This window comes from Macrotis lagotis, chromosome 6 (genome assembly GCF_037893015.1).
Source record: "Macrotis lagotis isolate mMagLag1 chromosome 6, bilby.v1.9.chrom.fasta, whole genome shotgun sequence".
NCBI classification, from domain to species: domain Eukaryota; kingdom Metazoa; phylum Chordata; class Mammalia; order Peramelemorphia; family Peramelidae; genus Macrotis; species Macrotis lagotis.
Genome location: NC_133663.1, coordinates 158397634 through 158424516, shown reverse-complemented (window position 1 = coordinate 158424516; position 26883 = coordinate 158397634). Strand labels below are relative to the sequence as shown.

Genomic DNA, 26883 nt, shown 5'->3' with positions numbered 1-26883 from the left:
GTTCCATATGCCATTTAAATGCCTCTTACCTATAAACAGGTTCCATTCTGTGTCTAGATCAGCCTGGTTCGCCAAGCATCCCTTCATTACATTGAGGCAATAGTTGTTACAAGGTTTCACAGTGGGAAGTCCTCGACAATATGGGCAGTACAGCATCTTCATTAGTGCTCGGATGCACCCTGGGGTTGGACTGACCTGTGGATTGATTGGGGGTAGGACAAGGGAAAAAAAAGGATGGAGAAGGAGAAAAAAGAAGTCAATTCCCAAGCATAAACTTCAAGCAGAAATACTGAAGGGTCAAGGAAATGATGAGGATCTTAATTCTTAATAGCATCCTCCCATGCTTCAAGTCAATTCCAGTTAATTACCTCATTCTGGCAAAAGAATTGCTAATTTTCTCATATATTGTTTTCAACTTTTCAATCTCTATGTCAAGTGTATTTTCATACTACAGGCCTAGGTAGTGACAAACAGAAATAGAATGTAAAATGAGGTAATACAAATGAAAGTTGTTTGCACAATTAAAAGCCCAGTACAAATAATAGTTGAGAGCCTTGTTCAGGCAGTTAAGTTTGTATACTTTGTAGTTTTAGCATCTTAATATATTTGACTTGGAGAAGAGATGAGAGAAAGAGAGATGCACACACAGAGACAGAAGGAGTCAGAGATAGAGAGAGACCTTTGTATGTGTGTTTGTGTGTTTGTGTGTGTGTGTGTGTGTTTGTGTGTGTGTGTGTGTGTGTGTGTGTGTGTGTGTGTGTTGCTGCTGAGGCAATCTTTAATTATTTTAAATGCTGTCCTTTAGAATAGTTTTACATTTGTACTATTTGGTCCCAGAGCATAGATAAGGACCTATATCCCTAGGTGGTGTAGTGGGTAGAATGCCAGTTGTAGAGTCAAGAAAACTCATTTTTGTGAGTCAAATGTGGCCAAAATAATTTTTTTTAACATTTTACATTTTTTTGGAAAGATTTTATTTATTTTGAGTTTTACAATTTTTCCCCTAATCTTTCTTCCCTCTGCCCACCCCCACAGAAGGCAGTCTGTTAGTCTTTAACATTGTTTCCATGGTATACACTGATCTAAGTTGAATGTGATGAGAGAAAAATCATATCTTTAAGAAAGAAAAATAAAGTATAAGAGATAGCAAAATTACATAATAAGATAATAGGGTTTTTTTCCTAAGTTGAAGGTAATAGTCTTTGGTCTTTGTTTAAACTCCACAATTCTTTCTCTGGATACAGATGATATTCTCCATTGCAGATAGCCCAGATTTTTCCCTGATTGTTGCACTGATGGAATGAGCAAGTCCATCAAGGTTGATCATCACCCCCATGTTGGCCTCAAACTCTTAATAACTGTGTGATCTCGGGCAAATCATCAATCAACACTGCCTGCCTCAGTTTTTCATTTGTAAAATGAGTTGGAGTTGAAAATGGCAAACCATTCTAATATCATTGCCAAAAAAGAATGAGATACAAGGGAAAAATTCCCTAATAATTAATGGCATCCCAAAGTGGAATGGACTGCTTTGGAAGAGTATGCATTTTCCATTACTGGAGATCTCCAGTAAAGTGGAAACAGTCCTGGATTGGAATTAGGTAATCATAGAATTACTGATTTAAAGACAGAAGGGATGCTATCTGGAGGCCATATGGACCAACCCTCTTATATTGCAGATGACAATTGAGACTTGAAGACATTCAATGACTTGCCCAAGGTTTTGAACCCAAGTCTTCTGACTCTAAAGCTGATGTTCTTCACACTGAACCATGCTGATCAAATCCTTGCTCTGCCACACAGGACCTTTCACTTAACTTTTCCTCATCCCCCAAAACAAGGACAAGATGATTTCTAAGGTGTCTTCCAACTTTGAAATAATGATTCTGGGATTTGTTAAGGGGAAGTAAGGCAGAAACTGTTTCCATTACAGAGTGAATTTATAATTAAAGAGATTCTGTTGAAGTTTTACCTTAGTTTCTTGGAACTGAAGGAGTTGTTAAGTCCTTAATAAAGGAGGTAGATTAACCATACTTCCTTTGGTAAAAGAACAGTCCCCCTGCCCACATTTTTTTTTTGAAACTGGGTCTCCCTATCTTTTCCATGTGGAAAGTTAAGCAGTCACTTGCAGGCCTGATCTCTCTACTGATCCCCCTGGGAGCTTGGTCTTGTTCTATTGCTGACCTCTGACAGATTAACAGCCTGGTGGTTCCTTTCCTTCTATAGGCTTACCATTATGCCAGAGACTGCATATATTTGATTGGGTTAGCTAAAAGAAGTTCAGAATCCACAAGATCCAATCATCCCCAGTTCCAACAACCCCAGGGGCAGGGATTACAGGTCTGAATTCTTATGCATGGCTGGATAGAGATGTTTTAGCAGAATAGATAGCAACTTGTGTGGCATATCACCCAGATAGAAGCTTCATTTGAAACAGCTGGATCAAATGAACACTGGATTTGCAGTTAAAATACTCAAGTCTCTTCAGACTAAGCCACTTAACAGTGATTCTTTGAACAGATTGCTAAACTTCCTTAAGCCTCATTTCCTTTACCTTTAAACTTGGTATATTAATATTTACTACACAGGGTTAACTTATCTTCATTTTCTTTTTCATTTTTCTGACTTCCTTTTCTCTCCTTTAATTCACTTCTCAAATCTTTACAGGCAGATTTCCAGTTTCATCAGTCAAGTCAAACTGTTCTCTCCAAAATTGCAAGTGATCTCCAATTGCAAAATTCAATCTGAATTTTCATCTTTCTTGACCTCTCTGCAACATCTGACACTGTGGACCATTCTCTTCTTGATATATCTCTTTCTTGGTTCTATCCATATCTAATTTAGGAATTGCTTTGCAGGGTTTTTTGTTTCATCTGCAAACTGTATGTGTACTCTGAAACTTTGTCTTCTCTTTTTTCTTGATAATCTTTTATTAGCTTCATCAGACCCTGTGGGTTCAGTTATTATCTCTATACAAAAACATCAAGATCTATTTAAACAGGTCTGGTCTTTCTCCTGTGCTCTACTTCTGTATATATCAGTTGTTTTAGGACCTTTCAAAATACATGTCCCTTAAGTCTCTCAAACCCACACTGGAGAAAAAAAAATACAACAAAAATAAAAACAAACAAAAAATGATTATCTTTCTTTGTAAAAGAAGTTCTCCCCTAACCTTTCTTATTTTTGTCCAGGACACCACTGTATCACCCAAGAATCCTCAATTCTTCACTGAACTTATCACCTTTAGGTATCCAATCAATCAACAAATCTTATTGACACTATCTCCACAAAATCTCCTGCATTCATAATGTTCTATTCATTCATATAGCTTACAAAGTTATATCCCTAAAACACTGATTATTCCCCTGTTCAGTAAGTTCTAGGGTTGCCTATTGCTCCACAGATCAATTAAAAACTCTTCTGACATTTTAAAGTCATTCACCATCTGGTTCTATCTTACTGTTAGAGGCTTATTATATATTACTCACTTTCATGAACTGTACAGAACAGCCCACCTGGTTTTTTTCTTACTTTTCTTGAGACAAATGTCCCACTTCCATACCTTTCCACCAACAGTTTCCCAGGACTGGAATGTGCCCCTTATTCCTTGTTTGCTTCTATCTTAGAATCCCTTGTATTTCTTCAAAACTCAGTTCATGTGTGACTTCCCATTGAAGGTCTTTCCTCATTTTCATACCTCAGTTTTTACCCTTTACTCCTATCAAATTATCTTGTAGTTGTGCTGCATATATGAATATGTTTTATATAAATATGTGCATATATTGTCCTCCTATTAGAGTGTAAGCATCTTGAAGGCCGGGGCTATTTTGCTTTTTTTTAAGTACTTTAATATAGTGCTTGGAACATGGTGAGAAGGTATTATATAAATGATTAATCCCTTTCCTTCCATTCCTCTTTTGATTCTAAAGTTTAGCAGTTACTAGTACATAATGGGTTCTCAATAAATTGACTGGAACTAAGTAATGTATGCATGTTCTTTTTAACTGAAGACATTATATTAAATATAAATTATATAATCTTTATTTTTTGTTTTATTTTGGTCTGAATCTCATTGGGGCTCATTCCACTCATTTGTAATTTATAGTCTCAGACAGTTGCTTAGAGGCACTAAAGCGTAAAGTTAACTTATTCAGGGTCATACAACCAGTATTTATAAGAAGTAAGACTTGTACTAAGGGGTTTCCTGACTTCAACCCTGGCCCTCTGCTCACTATGCCTTGCTAGCACTCACTATCATCATCATCATCATCATCATCATCATCATCATCATTATTATTATTATTATTATTACTCACTTCTTTTGAACCTTAAGGCTTCATTACTTATTGAGGATAGTGGAGCAGAATTGTAAGTGTGGAATAAAAACAGTGTTGAAGGAGAATAGGAGATAAGTCCTTATAGCAGCTGAGGCTCTGTTAATGAACTTGTTATAAAAGGATGAACCCAGGGAATGAGAACAGAGCCATTCTCAGAGCTAATCAAGTCTACCTCATAGAGAATTGTAGACTAAATTTAACATCTTAATTTTAACTCAGAAGGTTACTTTAAACAGTGTGAAGCCTAGAGCAAAGATAGTAGTAAATCCTCTCCTAAAGAAGCTACTATATTATTCTAACTGGAAAGAATTCTATTAGATAATCATATTCATCTGAGAATAAACATGGGAGTGACATTGTTTAGATGATTTCACAAAATATGTATGTTAGTTGTTTCCAGGTATGATTTGTCCACCTTCCAGAGAACAAACTACCAAAATCTTTTATTGTGCTAGTAGTTCATAAGAGAAATCTACAGTACCAAGAGGAGATATAGGACTTAATGTTTCCTACTTTCATTAAGCATAGGAAGGGCCAGGCAAATGAAATCAAAAAGAAGTTAAGACAAAATACTTTTTTTGATGTCTAATAAGATGTAAATAACTTCTGATTTTAAAAACCAACACAGTTGTGTAAATCTTGAAAATCATGGAGAAAAAATTTGCAAAAACAAGTTTAGACAACTTTGTCTTTGTTGTAGTCTGAGTCCTGGTTCACTATTTCAGGAAATGAAGAATTTTCTGGGTTATTTTTCTTCTCTGAAATTATTCATCCCCTCCCTCCTTTTCTTTCTTTCTTTCTTTTTATTTTTTTTGGGGGGGTTTCAAGGCAAATGCGGTTAAGTGGCTTGCCCAAGGCCAGCTAGGTAATTATTAAGTGTCTGAGGCTGGATTTGAACTCAAGTACTCCTGACTCCAGGGCCAGTGCTCTATCCACTGCTCCACCTAGCCACCCCTCCTCCTTTTCTTGATAATTTAAATTTCTGGGTTCTGTTTAGGATAAATATTTTTATTTGTAACATTTAAGTAGTAGCAGAAAATAGACCTGTTAAATAGTATGTGTTAAGTAAATGAGACAGCTATGGTCCTTCCAAATATGTAAAAAATGTAATTTAGCTTTTATAATGATTGAATTTTAACTTCCAACAAACTTATGGACATCATATATAATATATTTATCCAATATATATCTTCCAATATATAACTTCCAACAAACTTATATAAATATCTATGGGTAAAATTCTTAAAAGAAGAATGCTAGAGGTCATGGTAATTTTTGCTTTTTGGACATTATCTACTATGTCTGCTGCAGACTCCACAATACTTTAAAAGTATAGCTGAAGTTTTGATTCTATTTCCCAAATACTTAAATTGTAGACAAATAGAAAAAAAAAACTATGATGCCACTGTCCTACTTGAGGCCTTTGTAACTTTCATCCTTGAAATATCTCTTAACAATGACTTTGCTTCTAGTTTTTTTCTCTCTTGAAATCATCCCTGACACAGTTGCAAAATAGTTTTCTTCAAGGACTTTCAATGACTCTGCTATCTTTACATTAAAATTAAGGGAAAAAACACTTTAACATTTGAAGTTTTCTACATCTTGATTCCACCAATTTTTCTAGTTTTCTTTTTTAGAAAAAAAAAATTCCATAGTTATTTCCCATTAGATGAAGCATCTTGCTACTCCTACTATAGCACTGAAAATGCCTTTCCCTCAAGATAAACCCTTGTTGACTTTCAGATTTCTTCTTAGGACCTGCTCTGGTTTCTGTGGATTGTATCCTGAACATTCAGTGTTCTCTGATGTACCAGAGGGGCCAGTAAGGTATGTGAATCTGAGAATGTTAAATTATTTTAGATCTACAAGTTTTAAACTTTCCTCTGTGCTTCTTCATATTCCAAGTTGATATAGATATTGGCAGTTGAATGATGTTACAAACCCAAGTTCATATTCCTTACTGACAACCCATGGTTTAAGGTGAAAAAAAAGCACATATTTAAGTTAAAAGTGACATTCAATGAAATAAGAAGCATCTACTTCTACATTTTAGAATTCAGGTAGATAACTTAAATTGTTTTTTTATGGGCTTTTATGGACTTTTCTCAGTTGCCTTATGCTATTAGGATATATACAATCTGTTCAGTCTGACATTTCAGAACAGCTTCCTTGTTCAAACTAGTAGCTGATGGAGAAAATTGGACAATATCTCTTAATCCAAGAGAATAGCATTGTTCAAGGTTGAGTTAAATGTGGTTATCAGAGTGCTTTTGATACTTACATCCATTCTTAGTTGAGAGAAGCATAGATAACAGGGGCAAGGGGATGAAGAAGTAAAGATAAACTATACCTAATAAATGGGACAGCTAGGTGGTACAGTGAATCAAGAGCTGGGAGACAGGAAAGTCTGAGTTCAAATCTGGTCTCAGAAACTTAAAAGCTATAAGATCCTGGGCAAGTCACTTTACCCTGTTTGCCTCAGTATCCTCATCTGTAAAATGGGCTGGAGAAGGAAATGATCAACCACTCTGGTATCTTTGACCCCAAATGAGTTCAAGAAGGATCAGATATGGTTGAAATGACTGAACAATATATGTATATATGTGTATGCTTATGCATGTATGCATATATATATAAATACACATATAAACAATATATTTATAAATTATAAGTATAGAATATATGTAAGATATATATATATAATACACATACACACAAAATACATATGTATTTATTGTGGATAAGTATATTATGTCCATAAATATATACATTTACATACCTACCTACCTACATATAGGCATATCCTCTTACTTTAAACTGAATATTTCCCTAAAGAGTGGTTTGAAAGTCAGGGTGCTTTGAATACTAATCACAGAGTAAAGAACATTTTATTGTTTTATTTGAAAGAAATTAATATTTTCTATGTGTATTATATTTGCCTTTTTATTTATTGTGAATTTCCATGAAATACTATTCAAAACTGGTATCCTAAGCTTGCTGAATCCTAATTTCTCAAACATGAAGTAATTAGTCACAGAATAATTTTTGAAAAATGTGTATCTTAAAACAAACCCTTTTGAAATGGTAGATAGACAGTTATTTATCAGAGAAAAAATATGCTAAAGATACAGACCAAGAACTAAAACTGTGTTAGAAGCCAGAATAAATCTCAGTATATATGTTCCTTATCCATTGTTTTATATATATATATGTATATATATATACATATATATATATATATATATATATATACTTAGAATTATTGATTTAGAGCTGAAAGGCATCTTAAAGACCATCTAATCTAATACATATTTTACAGATGAGAAAATCTACACCCAAGAAATCTAAGGTCTCTCATGACAGAGGGAAACTCTTAAATTGAGTCCTACACATTTTCCATAGATGCTTGATGTACTGTGGGAATTTATATTAGACAAATACCACCATTAACATAATTTCCTGAAAAATAGATTCAGCAACATACAAGAAACAATTTAGGTAGAGACATAAAAGGTAGTTAATGCTTCCTTTCTTGTTTCTTTCTACCCTTCCTACTTCATTTCTTTCTTCTTTCTCTTCCTTCCTCTCTCCTTCTCTGATAGTTTACACATTCTGTAATTATTTTGAATGGGGCTTCCCTTTATATTATTGCTTTTTGAATTTTCTGAATTGCTTTCTGAACACTGAGCTCCTTTCTCGAGCTAAACTGCCTAGCAATCCACTATTACTACAGAGAATACAACTACAATGGACTGGGCATGTTAATTAGAATTCCAGATGTATGCTTGCCCAATTTCCTATAGGAATGTTGATTTTTTTTTGTTGTTTAGTAACCTACATCTTACTTGACAGAAGGAAGCTATTTCTTTAATTAATTTCTGTGTGATTCCTTAGAATTTTCTAAATAAACCACGATATTACAAGCAAATATGGGTAATTTTCTTTCCTCCTTGCCTATTTTTATATATTTAATTAATTTCTCTTGTCATTCTTGTTTTTTTTTTTTAGATTTTTTTCAAGGCAAATGGGGTTAAAGTGGTTTTCCCAAGGCCACACAGCTAGGTAATTATTAAGTGTCTAAGACTGGATTTGAACCCAGGTACTTCTGACTCCAGGGCCGGTGCTTTATCCACTGCACCACCTAGCCACCCCTCTTGTCATTCTGATAAGGCTAACATTTCTAGAACCATATCACATAATAATAAGGAAAGATGGCATTGTTACATTAATTCTTTTTTTTTTAATTTTAGGTTTTTGCAAGGCAATGGGGTTAAGTGACTTGCCCAAGGTCACACAGCTAAACTTAATAAGTGTCTGAGGTCATATTTGAACTCAGGACCTCCTGACTTCTGGGCTGGTGCTCTATTCACTGTGCCACCTATCTGCCCTCTATTGCATTAATTGTAGATTAATTGGGAAATATTTTTATATTTCTTCTAGAACATAATGATTGTTTTGGTTTTAGATACTTTTATCATAATAAAAAACTTTCTTTTCCCATTTTGCATGCATGTATTAATATTATAATTTTGCATAAATGGGCTTTGTACTCTGTGAAAAACTTTTCTTGGGATATCTTGATATAGTCATATTGCTTGGATTTTAAAAAATGATTAAAATTTTTTTTACCATGGAATCCTTCTTGCATTCCCTGAAATAAACGTAATTAAGGCAGCATTTAATTGTTTGTTTTTTAAAGAATATAGTAGGCCATATACATGGCACTGGTAGACTGTTTAGGTTTCATAGGTATATAGCAATGAAGTCAGCACAATGGTTCTGTAGACCTTCAGTCAGTCTAATTCCTCTTCTCTACCATACTTTCTTTCAGAACCTTCCAAATACTGAGAGTTAATTCTGGCAATTCATGTGTTAGCCTCATTGTCAATGTGTACCTCCTGGGAAAAGACAGTCAAAGTTAGTGAACTTGTCTGCAGTATTCAGAACTTCTACATTTGCTGTAATCAATGGTTCAACATATGGATGGTGTGCTAAACCTGGACAGTCTACCAGTGCCATGTGAGGAAACTGAATGACTTTCATTTAAATTGTCTTAGGAAGATTCTAAAGGAGAAGATACCAGACACTGAAGTCCTTTCTTGAGCTAAACTGCCTAGCAATCCACTGTTACTATAGATAGTACAACTACACTGGGCTGGGCACGTTGTTAGAATGCCAGACGTATGCTTGCCCAAACAATTATGTTATGAAGAACTCACACAGGACAAGAGCGCACTAGAGGGTCAGAAGAAGTGATATCAAGATGCCCTGAAGCTCTCATTGGAGAACTTTAGAATTGATTGTACAACATGAAGACCACCACTGAGTGAGGGTGCTGTGCTCTATGAGGATGGCAGAATTGAATAAGCACAAAGGAAACATGACATCCATAAATTTAGAGTACCCATCCCAGGTGTTCACATGGACTATTTGTGCCTGAACTATGGTAGAACATTCCAAGCTCCTACTGGTCTGATTAGCCATATTGGGACACACTGTAATTTGTCTCAGATTGATCCCACTTTGATCTTCTTTGATAATGAAGGACAAGAACCAGATTATAGCTTCCCAGATTATAGTCCCTAGTTCTAAATGTACAGTTGTCTGACTGTAAATTAGGGGATCTGACCCCCCTATCTCAATCAATTAACAGACCAACAGACATAATTCAATTTTTTAAAAGTGTAAATAAGATTACTGATTATGCTGAGATCTTTTTATCCCTTTATCAGGTGTGAACTTCTCTTTTATTGGATCAAGAAAGGAATGACCTGCTGGACTAATCAAACCAGTTAACCATATTCCCGGGGACTTTAAATAGCAGGACAAATTTCAGCAGTTATGCAGGCAAATCTAGTTCAGAGGAAGATTTTATTCTTAGGATTCCAGTTAGTCCCTGGAGGGGAAATCAACCTTTATTTTTTGTGGGTAGAGATGATCTTTCTGTCTCTTCACCCTCACCTGTCTCCCTTTTATCTTTCTTTCCCATTTCATTGACTGTATCTTTGTAGTCACTGAACCACTACCACAACATACTTATAGAAGACAGATTTCTATACAGATACAATGTCACTGATTAATTGAAAAATGACATCCATCTGAGGAAGGAAGCAGTTTTAATGAACATGAATCCTAATATCAGAGAAGAGTCGCTGCCAATGTTAGAAAGGACATCTAGTAATCAAGAGTTATAAATTTTCAATTTTCTTTTCAGTCATATGTGCTTTTTCTAGATATCCCTCACCATCATCCTATCCAAGTAAATCCCATTTCCCCCTTCTCTCTCTCTCTCTCTCTCTCTCTCTCTCTCTCTTTCTGCATTTATGGGAGCATGCTTCCCATACTAGGGGGGGAATGTTTGGCATAAATATTCTTAGGATCTCATTTTAAAATGATCATTTTCTCAAAAGATAAGTATTTTCTGGTTTGCTGCTATAACTGAAAGCATAGTGGCGGGGGTTCATGAATGATAGGAGTTAAAATCCTGCCCTTCAGGATTACTCCTGGAATCTTGAGTACTACAAATTACTCACCCTTTTGGGACCAAACCTGTCAGTTTGAGTGCAAGTTGAGAGATTAATATCAGATACATTAATGATAAAAATAGAAGCCATTTGCCTAGATGACATTCTTTAGGCATATATCTCTCTGTCCTTTTCTTACATGTCTATGTTGTCTACCACTAGTTGCAGTAGTGGAAAAACATTAGGTAAAAAGACAAAACAGTTATATCTCTTATTCTATCTCTTTAGTGGGATTAATAAAAGTTTGCATTGTTTGGGTTTGTTTAGATTAGTGATTTTATGAGTGTAGGGACATTTTTATATTTATAATTAATTTTATGCAATTTATTTCTTTTTTATTTTTTAAAGATTTTAGTTATTTTGAGTTTTACAATTTTTCCTCCATTCTTGCTTCTCCCCCCCTGCCCCCAAGAGAAGGCAATTTGCCAGTCTTTACATTGTTTCCATGGTATACATTGATCCAAATTGAATATGATGAGAGAGAAATCATATCCTTAAGGAAGAAACACAAAGTATAAGAGATAGCAAGATCAGACAATAAGATATCATTTCCCCCCCCTAAATTAAAGTTAATAGTCTTTGGTCTTTGTTCAAACTCCACAGTTTTTTCTGTGGATACAGATGGTATTCTCCATTGTAGATAGCCCCAAATTGTCCCTGATTGTTGCACTGATGGAATATGCAAATCCATGTACGGTGTTTTTCTGGTTCTTCTCATCTCACTCAGCATCAGTTCATGCAAATCCCTCCAGGTTTCCCTGAATTCCCATCCCTCCTGGTTTCTAATAGAACAACAGTGTTCCATAACATACATATACCACAGTTGGCTAAACCATTCCTCAATTGAAGGACATTTACTTGATTTCCAATTCTTTGTCACCACAAACAGGGCTGCTATGAATATTTTTGTACAAGTGATGTTTTTACCCTTTTTCATCATCTCTTCAGGGTATAGACCTAGTAGTGGTATTGCTGGATCAAAGGGTATGCACATTTTTGTTGCCCTTTGGTCATAGTTTCAAATTTCTCTCCAGAAAGGTTGGATGAGTTCACAGCTTCACCAACAATGTAATAGTGTCTGTAGGGACATTTTCTAAAACAATATTTGCTTCTCCTTTGCAGTTTATAGTCTTAGAGGGTTGTCCCTCTAATGCATGGAGGCAATGAAAGGCTAATGACATACATTCACTATCTGAAAGAAGCATTACTGAAATTCTGGTATTGCTCTTCATCAAAGGTTTTACTAGCATCATTTAATGTAATTTAAAAAACGTAATGAACTAAATGCTCAACATTAGGCAAGGAATTAACTAAATTATATTTTATTACTATAACCATTAAAATGGACTAGTGTGAAGAATGCAAGGAAATCCACAAAGAACTTTATGAAATAATGCAAATGAGAAAAAAAGAACCATAAAAGTTGAGTATACATTATGAAAATCAGATAAGAATGAATGGATAAATAAAGGGTACTGATGGAGGCTTAGTGACTGAAAAAATATGCTTTAAAGGTAATTAATTTAACTAAAGTATTTAACTAGAAGCAAGATCAACCAGCTAGATTGATATATAATGCTTTTGATACAGATTTTAATAAAAATGCTTCTACTAAAATTAACTGATAAATTTCTTAAAATATTACTAAAACACCTGGACTAAAATTATTTGAAAAGAAATATATGTAAATGATTGTGAGATCCTTGAGGGTGGGGATTATCTTTGCATCTTTAAGCCTTAGTCCTTACCACAATCACTACCTGGCTTAGCACACAGTAGATATTGATAGATGATTATTGACTTACAGAAATGAGCAAGAAAGGAGATAGTCAATAATGTAGTCAAGTGTATAAGGGGAAACCTTTGAATATGAACTTTCATAGATAGTAATGATAACAATGTCTTGTGTATCATTTTTTTTTTTTTTTTGGTTTGTGCAAGGCAAACGGGGTTAAGTGGCTTGCCCAAGGCCACATGGCTAGGTAATTATTAAGTGTCTGAGACTGGATTTGAACCCAGGTACTCCTGACTCCAAGGCCAGTGCTTTATCCACTATGCCACCTAGCGGCCCCGATTTGTGTATCATTTGATAAATAGTTTAAAAGCATTTTATATTCTTTAATCAAGTCTTCATAACATTGCCCAAGAAATTGAAACTTTGAGGTTTCATGACTTGTCCAAAGCCATTTTACTCTTAAGTGATAAAGTCAAGATGAGAACCCATGTCTCCTGACCCCTAGACTTGATTTTTTATTTGTCATGGTATGACCTCTAGTAATACCTCATTTGACACAGTAAGCCATTTCACAAGGGGCCCCAAATACATTTAACACAAGAGTCATGTTTCTGGACAAATAGCTCTCCAATATTGATCATAATGCCATTTTTGTAGTTGCCAAAATAGAAGACAATTTATTAGATGAGGTATTAAATAAGCTTGAAACATAAGCAAACCCACACATGCATGGAACAGATATCACTTTATAAGCCATCTAAACTATCAGAAAAACTCAAATAGCCATAATTTTCTTCTCCACTCCATTTTATGAGGAAGTTAAATAAACAAGTTGATGTCAGTGATTTATTTTTACAAGTAACTTCTAGTGCATATCACTGGTCCAGCATGTTTACTTTTCCTCATATTGCAAGTATAATGTACGGTCTAATCTGCATAGCATGGTTAAAAGGCTGCTAAATTTCAAATCAGAGGTATGGGGTATAAAGCCTGACATTACCCTGCTCAATTTACGTAGCCTCACTTAACTTCAGTTATATTATCTATACATGGAGGGTAGTTGGACTGGATTAGCTCTGAGGTCACTTCCAACTTAAAATCTGCTTTAATGATCGATATTTAAAATGCTTATGATCCTAAATTGCTTATTGATTAGAGAAACTAAATTGTAACAGATATGGAGGCTTTTCCACACCAGGCCCTCTGTCCCAGTCTTTCCTCTGTAAACGATATCTCTTGCATAAAATGCATGCTGAAGAAATGGAAAGGATATAGCCCCCACCATGGTTGGTACTGAAAGCAAATTAATATTATTTGAATAATCCTACTCCTATTTTTAAAGAAATTCTTGGAGACTTAGAAGAGAAAAAGCAATGAGAAATTGGATTGCTTCACCAGCTTCTCAACAACTGGAGGGTGCTACCTTGGATAGCAGATGGAAATGTTTTGTTTGGTTAGTGAGTAAAAACTCACCTGGTCTAGTATGACTAACTGGATTCAAATGAAGCCATACTTTACATACCATCATACCATCTACTCAGACTATTTTGATATATGCCTTGCTGTCCACCAATAAACTCTCTTTCCTACCTCCACTTTCTGCTCTATATGTAGACCAATCTAATCAGTACCATTATTGCTTCTTAAAAGGGAATAATAACTAACTTTTCTATCTATCAATGAACCATCCAATGAATCCTCTGTCAAAACTCCATTCTCTGGTCATCATTCCCCTATTTGTGATTTCTTCTCCTGTGAAACTGTAAACTTCTTGAAGGCAAAGACTTTTTGCTTTTGTAGGTGTAGGAGTCCCTCAACTTAGCACATGTGCTCCCTAGGTAAGTTTTTGTGAAAACAAGGAGATTGGCAAAGATAGAAACAAAGGGAAATTGCATCCATCAGAAGAAGTCTGAGTATATCACTATGGATTTCACCACACAGGGAAAACTCTAGAGACCTTTCCTTCGACTGGGAGAAATTCTGTGCTCCGTGAGAGAGAAAGATTTGCTTCTGAAGAGTCTGGATATGCTCGACAGAAGCTTTCAATAATGCCTGCTGGGAATTGTGTAGAACTGAAGAAGGGGGACATAATGAAAAGCTATGCCTGATGTTACCTGCCAGGAGGTAAGCAGAACTTTAAGGGAAACCATGATGGGGCTTCTATTTAATATCAAGGTAGCTGCTGAGAAAATCTAAGAGGTGGGCAATGGCATATGTGGAATGATGTCAATGGGTCAGAGACTTGATTTTTGGGTAACTGCATTTAAAAATCTTTATTTTCTGATTTTAATTGTTAAAATGAAGGGATCATAAATGAGGGAGAAGAGGAAAGAGAAAATACAAAAATAGAAAATGTAAAAAAGTGATATGAATGTTTTTTGTGTTTTTCATGCTCATTTCGAGGAGCAACATTTTTTAAATTTATTAACGAGAAAATAATTTTACTATCATTTCAGATTTTACATTAAATAATAGATTCAGATGACAGCTAGTAATTGTTTTAAACAGTGCATAACTCCTGGTAGATATTTATCTCTTAAAGGAATAAAAATATTTAATAAAGACTCATATGAGTACTATAGAACCTTCAGGTTTGGAGACTATATTTTTCTATCATTATATACAATCAAAGAAAACCAGATAGTGTAATTAATATAATGTAAATAATGCAAAAGTCTCACATACTATGCCTGTTGGCAATAGTATTTTTTACAATTAAAAAGATGAATTTTCAAGTTCCTATTGAAAGATCATCTTCTAATTATATCAAAATTTGTCTAACTATGGTTTTATGGACTAAATTTTTGAGTCTTCTAGCACAGTCAATGCTTTGTAGGTTTGAACTGCTGTTGTGACTTCAAAAAGAGAAATGTATTATAAAGCATTAGGGCCTCCCCCACTGGCACAGTCTACCCCCCACATAAGACAAGACTCAGAAATAAGATAGGTAAAATTCAGAAGTCACAAATGATTCCCTGAAAAAAGATTCTGTCTTATATGAATACTGAATGTGCATGGTCCAGTGGTGATAACAACATCAACCCATTTTTTATTTAATTTGTGCATTAGCTCAAAACCTCATCAGAAAGGCAATAATCTTATCAAGAAGCATTATACTTCCCCAGCAATAAAAGGATGATTGAACTTAACTGGCTCTGGTGGAAAAGAAAGAGACTCAAATCATTTACTTAAATGTAATTGTAGAATTCTTAAAGCTTAGTTAAAATATCATTAATACTGAGGGAACATGGAATTCAAACCAGGATGTTCAAGGTTGGATAGCAAGGTCTATGCCAGTACAAACTGCTAGCTTTAGTTAAGATCTTATCACAGACTTAATGTAAGCTAAACCTACCTTCTATATTTAATTTCTTTCCTTAAAATATAATGTCATAGAAAGGTAGTAAACATGGGATATTATTCATCTGATAGATTGGAATAGTTCAATATCACTTAAATAAATTATGTGTGTGCACATTTGAAAATGGGCATTTTTTCAACTATTAGAGTGAAATTGGTCTTTTGACTAGTTAAGTATATATTTTAGATAGCCTTAAAACATGTTTATTCAACAATGCACATCACTAGTTCAATATGACTTTACTATGTCTAGATAGAACCTCAGTTGCCATTGAAAAACCTTCTCCATAGCAGATTGCCTTTCATTTAGGTAATGTGCTTGACAGTCTGAATTTTATCTTCTCATAGCATTTTTTAAAAAATGTGAGCAAGGAATGTAAAACAAGATTCCTATGGGTCTCATTAGGGAATGGTTGTCTTCCTCAGTTAAAGATTCTAGAATGACTATTACTTCATCTAAAAGACACATTGCCGTGGTGACTTTCAAATGCAAATCTCTGAAATCAGAACTCATTTGAGGAAAAGCCATGAAATTCTACTCACCAGTAAAATCCTGCTACTAATACATTTTTAATAGGGTAGATCTGCTTTGCAATATACTGTCTAGTACATAAAAGTACATCCATCAGCCAAACAGGAACCTCTAAACTTTATACTGACTCACACATATAAACACTGTAGAGGGATGTTTTGGGCAAGTTCTGAACTATAAAATTACTAATTCAGATGATAACAAAATTTAAAAGTTGTTGCCATTATGTGGTGCTATTATGTTATAATGAATACATGAAACTATCTCTGACATAGAGGAAACCCTTAGTTGGAGTGATTCAACTTCCAATGACTCACATTTACCATGTATGACCAATTACCATCCCTCTCCCCATGCTATCAATTTAGCTGGTTGGAGAAACAGGCAGGGAGCTCACAAATGAACAGATGTCAATCAGGATGCCTCATGCTGGACTTTGGACAAGGTTTCTTTTGGATTCCAGCCTTATAATGACCCCCAGCCCCTTTGATCCATATGCATGCCTCCTCTTCCATGCCTCCACTGTTGCTTTTCTTGGGGAAGGAAGGGTTGTTTTCAGAATAGTTGGTAGAGAAAAATGGAGGAGAGAAGGCTAATGAATAGCTAGTTGAGCAAAGAAGGGAGAAGAGAGAGAGAAAAGAGAATGGACTGGAGAAATAGAAAAGGAACAATTGAAATAATAAAACTCATTTTCTTTTGTGGTTGGTGAACAAATGTGCTTCCCCCCAGAATACTCTCATGCATTATTGTTCCCATCTTACTCACAAAAACCTAAAGCCTGAGAAATTAAATCACTTATTTAAAAGGTTTCTAACATAGTGATAGGAGAGAAGAAAATCTAACTTAAGTCTCCTGACTTCTGGTATCTTTTCATTGTACCATGACTAAAATAATATTATATTTCTGAGGGGGTGGGGGAAAGAGGAAAAGGAAATGTATGAATTAACACAGGTGTTTTAATAGGACTTTTGATAGGCAGAGCCAGGTGTCAGCTAAGAATATATATGAATGGTAAGAGTGAAGATATTAGGTAACACCTGTCATGGATAATTGCTCTAATAATTAAACACAGCCAATAAATAAGTAGTTAATGGCTCTCCTCCACCAAGGAATGGGGAGCTTAAATATCATTAGCATTTTTGAATTTAAGCACTTAGCAACCAAAGGGAAAGTATATTTTCTCAGGAGGGGGGAGTCTATGGAAGATTATTGAAAACTGACCTAATTTTGGCATCAAATAGATGTAATAAAATTGTGTCCTGAGAAAATATCTTATTTAGAAAATGTACCAAGTAATCCTGAGCAAAATGGAACCAGCAGATAATCAAGCTCAAATAAATGCAGTTGAATTGCATGAGACCAACACATAGTGTCTGTTATGGTTCATTTCAAGAAATTCAAGAATATGGTTCTACTGAGCATAGAAGGCATTTTAAGATGGCATTCAGAGAATCAGAAAGACCAAATGAAGCATAAAATCATATGATTTTAGAGCTAGGAAGGACCTTAGAGACAATTTAGTCCAACCTTATTTTACAGATGAGGAAACTGAGGCCTACAGAGGTTTAGTGTTCAGTCACTGAACCAAATTTGTTTAGTGATCTGATACAAATTCAGTGGCAGAACCAATTCTAAAACCAGTTCTTCTGAAACAAATCAATCAATTTCTTTCTAATATATGGCATAATTTCTTCTAATTTATTTACAAGACATAGACTCCCTTTGAATTTGAATCAGAACAGTTTATCTTAACAATCAGTAACTAATTGTGAAAGAGCTAAGTCACTACAGGGGAATATGAAGAACAAGAACACCCCAAAAATGAGAGCCATGGAATGTCAGTGCTTTTATTTTACTCTGGTAAATTTGGAAGGAAAATCAATTGTATTCTGTAATAGACTATTCACAACAACTTTTTAGTAAAGCAATTGAGGCACAAACCTACAGTTTAGATTTTAGAAAAATAATTTTATGGGTAGGATATGATAAAATATACTAATCTATGTTTAATAGATGTACAGTGCAATTGAGAGTTACTATTTAATAAATTTCTGATTGATCTTGATAACAATGAAAAAATAAGAAAAACCTTTATATATATGCTTCTTGAAATCTTCTGATCAGTTACCATGCCCCTGAAAATACTCAGTAAATTATAAGACATGTGAAAGGTAGCATTCTATGATGGACAAAAAAAATCTACAATTCATTTGTTATTCCCTGTATTTTACTTTCTAATCAGGACAGTAGAGTTATAACTTAATGTAATTCTAATGTTATTCTTAAATTGTTATATATCATATATAATCCTCACAATAGGACAACTATGACTTTTTAAAATGTGACTTTTGTATTTTATACTGTGATGGATTGATTTATTCAGTTATACTCTGGCTAGGTGATGAAGTAATTAGAGAGCTAAGTCTGGAGTCAGGAAGACGAGTTCAAATATAACCTCAGAAATTGTAAATGTGGTCAAAAAAATCACTTAACCTTAGTTTAACATTACTTAACTGTTAAGGATTGTTATGAGGGTTGTTAAGTTGGAAGCATAGTGCCTGGTACAAAATGGATGTTTAATATATGCTTGTTCTTTTTTTTTTCACCCCCCCGCCAACTTTAATAAATATGAACATAATCAAATGGATCTGTAATTTCAGTGATTTGGATGTTGCCTCCAATATTTTTTATTTTAACCCATCCTTGCCTGCAACATCCTGTGCATGTCTGCTAGGAACTGTTGTGTGAGGGAGCACTGTAAACTATCATCACCTGGGGTCCTTGAGGACCGGAGCCTTGTTTTACTAAGTGCCATGGGAGTGGGAATGGATTAGAGACTGGGGAGGTATTTAAGCACTGGTATTTTGGTAAATAAATGGAGACCTTGGAGTACTTGGAGACGTTGGTGTATAGGGAGAAACTTGTCTTCCTTGTCTCTGGTCCCTTCAACACTCACCTGGGGAGGATGAAGAAGTCCAGAAAGGGACTCAACCAGAAATGGGACTCAACAACACATCCTTTCATAGATCAACCAAAAAAAGGTCATTTGATCTTATGTAAGTACATTACAAAAATTTTAAAAATAATTTAAATAAGAATGTCTTTAGGTTTCATTTTTTGATAAATATGATGTCTTAATTCTGTTATAATCCATCAAATTTATCCCAATTAGTTTTTTTGGCAAGGCAATGGGGTTAAGGTTAAGTGACTTGCCCAAGGTCACACAGCTAGGTAACTATTAAGTATCTGAGGCTAGATTTGAACTCAGGTCCTCCTGACTCCAGGGCCAGTGCTCTATTTACTGCTCCACTTAGCTGCCCCTCCCAACTAGTTTTTAAGCAGAACAACAAATACACAAGGTCTACATGCTGGATTCATTTTAAAACAACAAAGTCTCAAAAGGCTCAGATACAATAATCTACAGGTACTGACTTTTTCTAAAGTTTCTCTTTTTTTTGTTTTGGTACCTGTGAAGCCTAAATTTAACTGGGGTTGTTAGGCACGTTATGGCTGCTCTATGGAACCCTGCATTCAACTGGATCATCAAGTAACACAGTAAGTCTTTGAAAACAGGCAGAGACCTTTTTGGGAACAGTCTGTGCTTGAATTAGTGAAGTGGGGCTAGCTACTCAGTGAATGATGAAGAAACAAAGCATCTTATATATGCAAAAAAATTACAAAATGGATGATCCTTTCAATGGGACAAAGCTAGAGTTAAGTGAAGAAATATTAAGACAAGACTGACTAGGTCAGATATTGATGCTACTTGGTCAGCCTTCCATTTGATTAAAGAAAGATTGTATTAATTATAATGTAGCACCTTCTGATGCAATATCAGCAGAAGTCAATCTTTCAAATACAATTTTACATTGCCTTTATCTGCACTGAACAAGCATTTCATCTCAAATTCAACTGCTATACATTTGAATTTTCACATACAAGCTTGGAAAAAATCCAGCATATACCATAGGTTATAGATACTGCTATATAACTGTATACTGTGAAGTGGAGGAAAAAAATAGAAAAAAAGATCCTTTCTAAGATAAATCCTTTTCTAAGATAAAATGTAGTCTTGATAACCTAAGAAGAGTTAAAATAAAGAAAAAAGCTATCCCTAATTAAAATTAATACAAATATTTTCTAAAAATATAGCAAGGATACTACAAGATATCACAATTTTTTTACATTATTAATAATTTAGATTTATACCAGGATTGCAGAGTTGGCATAATATCAGAAAAATCATAAACCTGACCATAAAACAATGTAAAAATGTCACATGAGTATAGCAGAAAAATCTATATCCTCAATGCAGTACTCATTGCCATTAAAGACAAAGAAAACATATGCATAAACAGATCTTTCCTTAACATAAATAGTATGTATATCATACTGTCAGAATTATTTGTAATGCAGATAAATTAGATGCCTTTCCAATAAGATCAGGGATAAAATAAAGATGTTTATTCTCCCCATTATTCAACATCATGCTAGAGACTAGAGACCTTAGTTCTAGCAAACATGAAGCAGGAGATCTCTGAACACAAAGAAATGTTCTAACTATTTAGTACTGGAAACAAATCTCATAATTTTCCTGTACTATTAAAATGTTCTTGATTCTATACTGGCTTTTTAAAACCTGCTCCAGGAGTAGTAGATAGAGCCTAGGTCCTATAGTTAGGAGAACCTGGGTTCAAATACAACCTTAGATGTGTGACCTTGGACAAATCACTTAATGTCATTGCCTCACAAAAAATCAAAAGAAAAAAAAAAACTTGTTCCAGGTATCCCTATGTCTGGGCAGTAATGTGAGCAATATCAATAGATGTCAAACATGCTCAGTGGGCAATAAATGCTACATATGTAGAGTGGATAATACCTTACTTTAGGTATTAAATCATTCCTTAAGGGCCACCCTTTTGGCATGCACAGTGGAAAAATCACACCTTTACCAAGTGTCAAGCCACTCTTCAAGCACTTCCCTTGCTCCTCCCATCACAGGAAATGTATTTAAGGAGCCATCACTTTCTTATTGGGTTTTTTTTTTCCTATATGACTTGGCTGGGTAGCTGCTGCCCCTTTTTCCCCCCCTTCCTTTCTCCAGTCTGAATCCATGTAGTCCCAACTCCATGCAGTTAGATCTATGCTGATATAAGCCCAGTCACTGTTCCTTTCTTAACTTGACTTTCCCCTTTGCTATTCTCCCCCAACTATCCCTTTGCTTAACTTCATTACCTTCTTAGAAACTACCTTCTTCACCTTATTAAAGTATCTTAAACTTGATTCTCATGTGACTACTCTCTCTCTCTTACTTTAGCCCTTCCCCCAAGCTTCTGCTAATCAATTTGTCCTTTTAAGTGTCTTTCACTTTAGTTCATAGCAGTACTGAAACTCACTATCTAGCTGCTTTTCCTGACAACCTAACTTGTGAACTTTTTTGTAGCAATTTGTAAACTATTTGTGGTTTACCTGTGAATTAAAGTCTAGGACTTTCTTACTTCCCTGAGTCAGAGTTTGGTGATTTCATCACCCAAATGAACCACAGCAGTCCCTCTCTATGACAAGGAAAAGAATTTAAGAGTATAAACACAGGAAAGAGGAAACAAAAATAACTTATTTTTGATAATATGATGGTTTATTTAGAGAACTCTAGAGAATGAAATTTAAAAAAAAACCTAATTAAATAAATAACAATTTCAGGAAAATAACAGGATCTAAAATAAACCCTCATAAATCACTGGCATTTCTCCTTATTACCAATAAATCTACAGAACAGAAAGAGATAAATTTTACTTTTTGTATAAAGACATTGATAAAATTCTTCAATGATGAAAGTGTTGCAATCTGGACCAGTTCAAGAATAGTAAATGATATCAGAGTTTCAATTACATGTGAAAGTATATAATATGGATAAGGATCAGGTATGAGTAGATAATATAGATTCAGGGATAATATAGATTCAGATGGCTAGCAAAGAATGATATAATAGTACTCCTTTGAATGACAAGAAAAGGCTTCAGGTTCTTTTTTTTTGTGTGCTTTTAAATAGGGATAAACCTGGAACAAGATTAATCTTGGCACTTGTTCTATTGGACGTAAGCCATTGCCTCTTCCAACTGAACTTCTAATCATTTAAGCCATAGTGATGAAAGTGCTCATGATGTTTTCATTTGCCACCAAGAATCTGACTTAGATCAAATGATGAAACTATCATCTTCTAACTGTGTAAAGCATTCACGTGGCAGATTTAGAATATTCAAACTTTTGTCACTCCTAGAACTTCTAATTAGACTATGTGCTCTGCTTGCTTACAAATGAGTCAACATCTAACTTTCTGCTTAAATATATATTTGACACACTACTTGCTACCTGCAGGCTCCAATTATACTTTATTGACTGCTGACAACATTGGGAAAAGTATGTCACTTATCTAGCAATGACTTGTTATAAACCATTGTTGCTCAAGTTGGAAAGAAGTGAATGAGGCTTCCTTAGCAGTGACTTCCTTCCACTCCATCCATTCTGTTCTAACTATTTTTGTTCACAGCTGGATGTGAATTATTCACTTTTTTTTTCCAATTTGGGCCTCTCTTTCATGATGATTGTGTAACTGTTGATTTCATTTAGCAGTCTGAGTCTGAAACAATAGCCCTATCCTACAAAATGTCCATTGAAAATGATTTTTCATTAGTGCTTTGCAAAGCCATTTACTTGAGATTAAAGCATTTTATAATTGGCCTTTTTAGTTTTTTAGGTTTTTGAATTGAATGTGCTCAGCTGCAATTGAGATAGCATAGGGTCAAGCATTACAAAGTGCCTTTGATATCCATATGCCCCATTCAGGCCTCTTCTTAATTATGAACAAAAATCTTTTGTTAAGTATTTAAGATTCACAGTCTTTCACATTTCTAAAGTGATGGAAGTTTCTTCTTCCTTGTGTGTTAATATATATTCATCTTGTGAGAAGTGTTATTGGAAATAGAGCATGTTCAGCAGTTTTCAAACTTCTGCAAACCATAATCCTCCATGTCCCATAAGCCTCCAAAAAAAATGGGAAAAATGTGAATGTAGCAAAATTACCTCAAAGCTGGCAGGAAGACTAGTATAAGCCTAATATCAACAGAAAAGCTGAGAGACTAGCAGGTAGCTGAGAGTGGGAGAAGAGGTAATGAACCCTCAGACCCACATCAGAGGAGATGATGCCATGACAAGAACAAGAATTGGAGTGAGGAGGTACTGTGCTAAGTCACTAGTCTCATTTCTTCTCCAGAGCCATCAGATCAGATATGAATCAGGATGACTAATGATGATCCTAGATGCGAGCTGTAATCTCAGACACTAGCTGTGTGATCCTAGGCAAACCACTTAACCCTCATCTGTAAATAAGAGTTAAGTGACTTACCCAAGGTCACACAATAGCAAGGACAGGTAGTGCAGTGATTAAATAACTGGCCTTGGAGTCAAGAGGATGGGTTTTCGAATCTGGGCACAGACACTTGACACTTACTAGCTATGTGACCTTGGGCAAGTCACTTTAACAATTGATAAATGTTTAATGGCTTTCTGAATAAAATCCATTCTGTCTTCTTGATTGATATTAAGAGTGAGGATCTATAGGAGTAATAGGACAATAAAATAATAACTACAAAAATACCACCATCTTTGATTTACACCAATAGTTTTCAAAGTTCTTCCCATATAATATCTCATTCATTCATTACAATAATCCATTGAGATATACTAGGCAAATATTAGGTTCACTTTACAGATGAAGAAACTAAGTCTCTAATTATTTAAGTCATTTGCCCAGGTCCTAAAGGAACTAATCCACTCAACTGTTGAACTTCTATCTTGGGAATGAGCTATTTTGATTGGTGAATCAAATTGATCTCATAATTTTTCTCTCCTTAACGTCTACCTTTATTTTAGGGGACTACCACATACATATTGACTCTCCCTCAAACACCCTAATTATTTAATTCCTCAACCTATTCATCTATCAGCTATTCCTTCTCCCCACCTTCATCACACAATGAAGATCATACCCTTGGTCTTGCCATCAAACACAGACTTCTATGTTCAAGAATTCTGAAGTCCCTTTAACTGACCATAATATGTTGGCTTTCTACCTCTCTATTTCACCTTTCCTTACACAATTTTATTTTCCATCTATACCCTGACCTCTCCAGTCCCCTTACTCCTCAAACTTCTCTCCCTCCCATCTTGACTGCTTGGTGAATTAATTCAACTATACTCTCCTCCTTTTTTGAATTACTCACACTATTACATTCAGCCAAGCCTCAGATTTGGATCACTCTTACCATTTGTCAGCTTCACTCCTATATAGATGCTTCTGAAGAAAAATGGGGAAAAAAATCACACAAATGTTCTGATTGTGTTAGATAATTTCAACTGGACCCTCACTGCTGCTTGGCAATCCTACTATACCTTCCTTATCGAAATACTTTTTTCTCAAACCTCCAATGTGTTTCCTTTTTTTTACTGTCTTAGCTGAGAGCTTTATCTTAGATTGCACAAGAAAAATTGAGATTATTCATGGTTGAACTCTTTCTTTCTAGTTTCCATGAATAATGAATGGACAGGCATCATAAGAACCCTTGCCTTTTAGAATTAATGCATAGGTTAATAAATAAATTCACTGGTAGAGAGACCTTAGAGATCATCAAAAATAATCCATGAATTTTACTGATAAAGGAACTGAAGTTAGAGAGATTAAATGACTTGTCCAGGGTCACATGCTATCTAAGGTAGGATATGAATCTGTTTTCCTGGATCTAGGTCCATTCCTCAAAACAATATACTTTTCTACTTCTCCCACAGAAATTTTCAATTGTGGGGCAGCTAGGAGGCACAATGGATAGAGCACCAGTCTTGGAGTCAGGACATGAGTTCAAATTTGACCTCAGATACTTAATAATTACCTATCTGTGTGACCTAGGGCAAGTCACTCAAGCCTTGCAAAAACAAAAACAAAACTAAAAAAAAAAGAGTTGTATTTAATTGACTCAGAAGTCACTTAATCTTCCTGGCCACCAGGATATCAGTTTCATAAAAAAAAGGAAATTATGCTAATTGAATCAGTGCTTGATTCTAGATGATCAGCCCTTCTCTACTCCTAATATCCCTCTATTGCTATGGCTAAATAGTCTTTCTTTTGTTATATGGATTCTGAGTGTTTCATTTTGTTCTACTTTGGGAATCCATTTGAATAAGGCTGAAGTGAAAGCATTCTTCCCAAGAGGAGATTAAAGTTCTCTTTCAAAATATAACATGCTCTATTTCTAAGGGAAGATGAATATAAATATAAGAATTTATTGATAATAGATGATACGTTAACTCTTTAATTGATTCACATTGATTGAATTTCATTCTAAGTGTCAATCTACATTTCCTTTGGCAAAATATTTCCATTTCATACATAAATTATCAATAAAAGAAACAGACACATTAGCCTCTTTTCCCAACTGCTCTGATAATTTTTCAGAAAAGGAGCCTGGAAAGGAAATTGCTATGCATAGAATCCTCTCCTCTCCTCTCCTCTCCTCTCCTCTCCTCCCTCTCCTCTCCTCTCCTCTCCTCTCCTCTCCTCTCCTCTCCTCTCCTCTCCTCTCCTCTCCTCTCCTCTCCTCTCCTCTCCTCTCCTCTCCTCTCCTCTCCTCTCCTCTCCTCTCCTCTCCTCTCCTCTCCTCTCCTCTCCTCTCCTCTCCTCTCCTCTCCTCTCCTCTCCTCTCCTCTCCTCTCCTCTCCTCTCCTCTCCTCTCCTCTCCTCTCCTCTCCTCTCCTCTCCTCTCCTCTCCTCTCCTCTCCTCTCCTCTCCTCTCCTCTCCTCTCCTCTCCTCTCCTCTCCTCTCCTCTCCTCTCCTCTCCTCTCCTCTCCTCTCCTCTCCTCTCCTCTCCTCTCCTCTCCTCTCCTCTCCTCTCCTCTCCTCTCCTCTCCTCTCCTCTCCTCTCCTCTCCTCTCCTCTCCTCTCCTCTCCTCTCCTCTCCTCTCCTCCATTTGATTAGATACACATTTAAAGCTACTTCTATATCCAAATCACTGAACTTGGTCCTACGAAACAAAGATATAAAATGAGTCTTGCCCTATAAGAACTTAAACCGCTCTACAGGTCTATATAGGAAAGTACCTGCAAGGAATTCCCACTAACAATACACATCATTACCAACCTACAACTTAGAACACCTAACTGTGTGGCCTTGGGCAAGCCACTTAACCTCATTCATTGCCTTGTAAAATCCTAAAAAAAATACCGAAGTTCTTTCAATATTTCTTTAATAGGTATGTTGGTACAGTTAGCATGAACTTTCTAGCATCTTGAAGCACTATTCCTTTTATATTTTTAGTGTCTTACTACATTCTTAAGATTACTATTT

The 26883-nt window shown here is 35.2% G+C and overlaps 1 protein-coding gene across 2 annotated transcripts in view; it reads right to left on the bottom strand.

The window, feature by feature from the left end:
- Positions 1-26883, bottom strand: part of GPC6 (glypican 6) — a 1417939-nt gene that overhangs the window by 410963 nt on the left and 980093 nt on the right. For both annotated transcript variants that reach the window (XM_074191897.1, XM_074191898.1), the window contains exon 4: positions 30-195. In XM_074191897.1, the coding sequence (XP_074047998.1) occupies positions 30-195 (166 nt within the window). The remainder of the gene's footprint in view (positions 1-29; positions 196-26883) is intronic.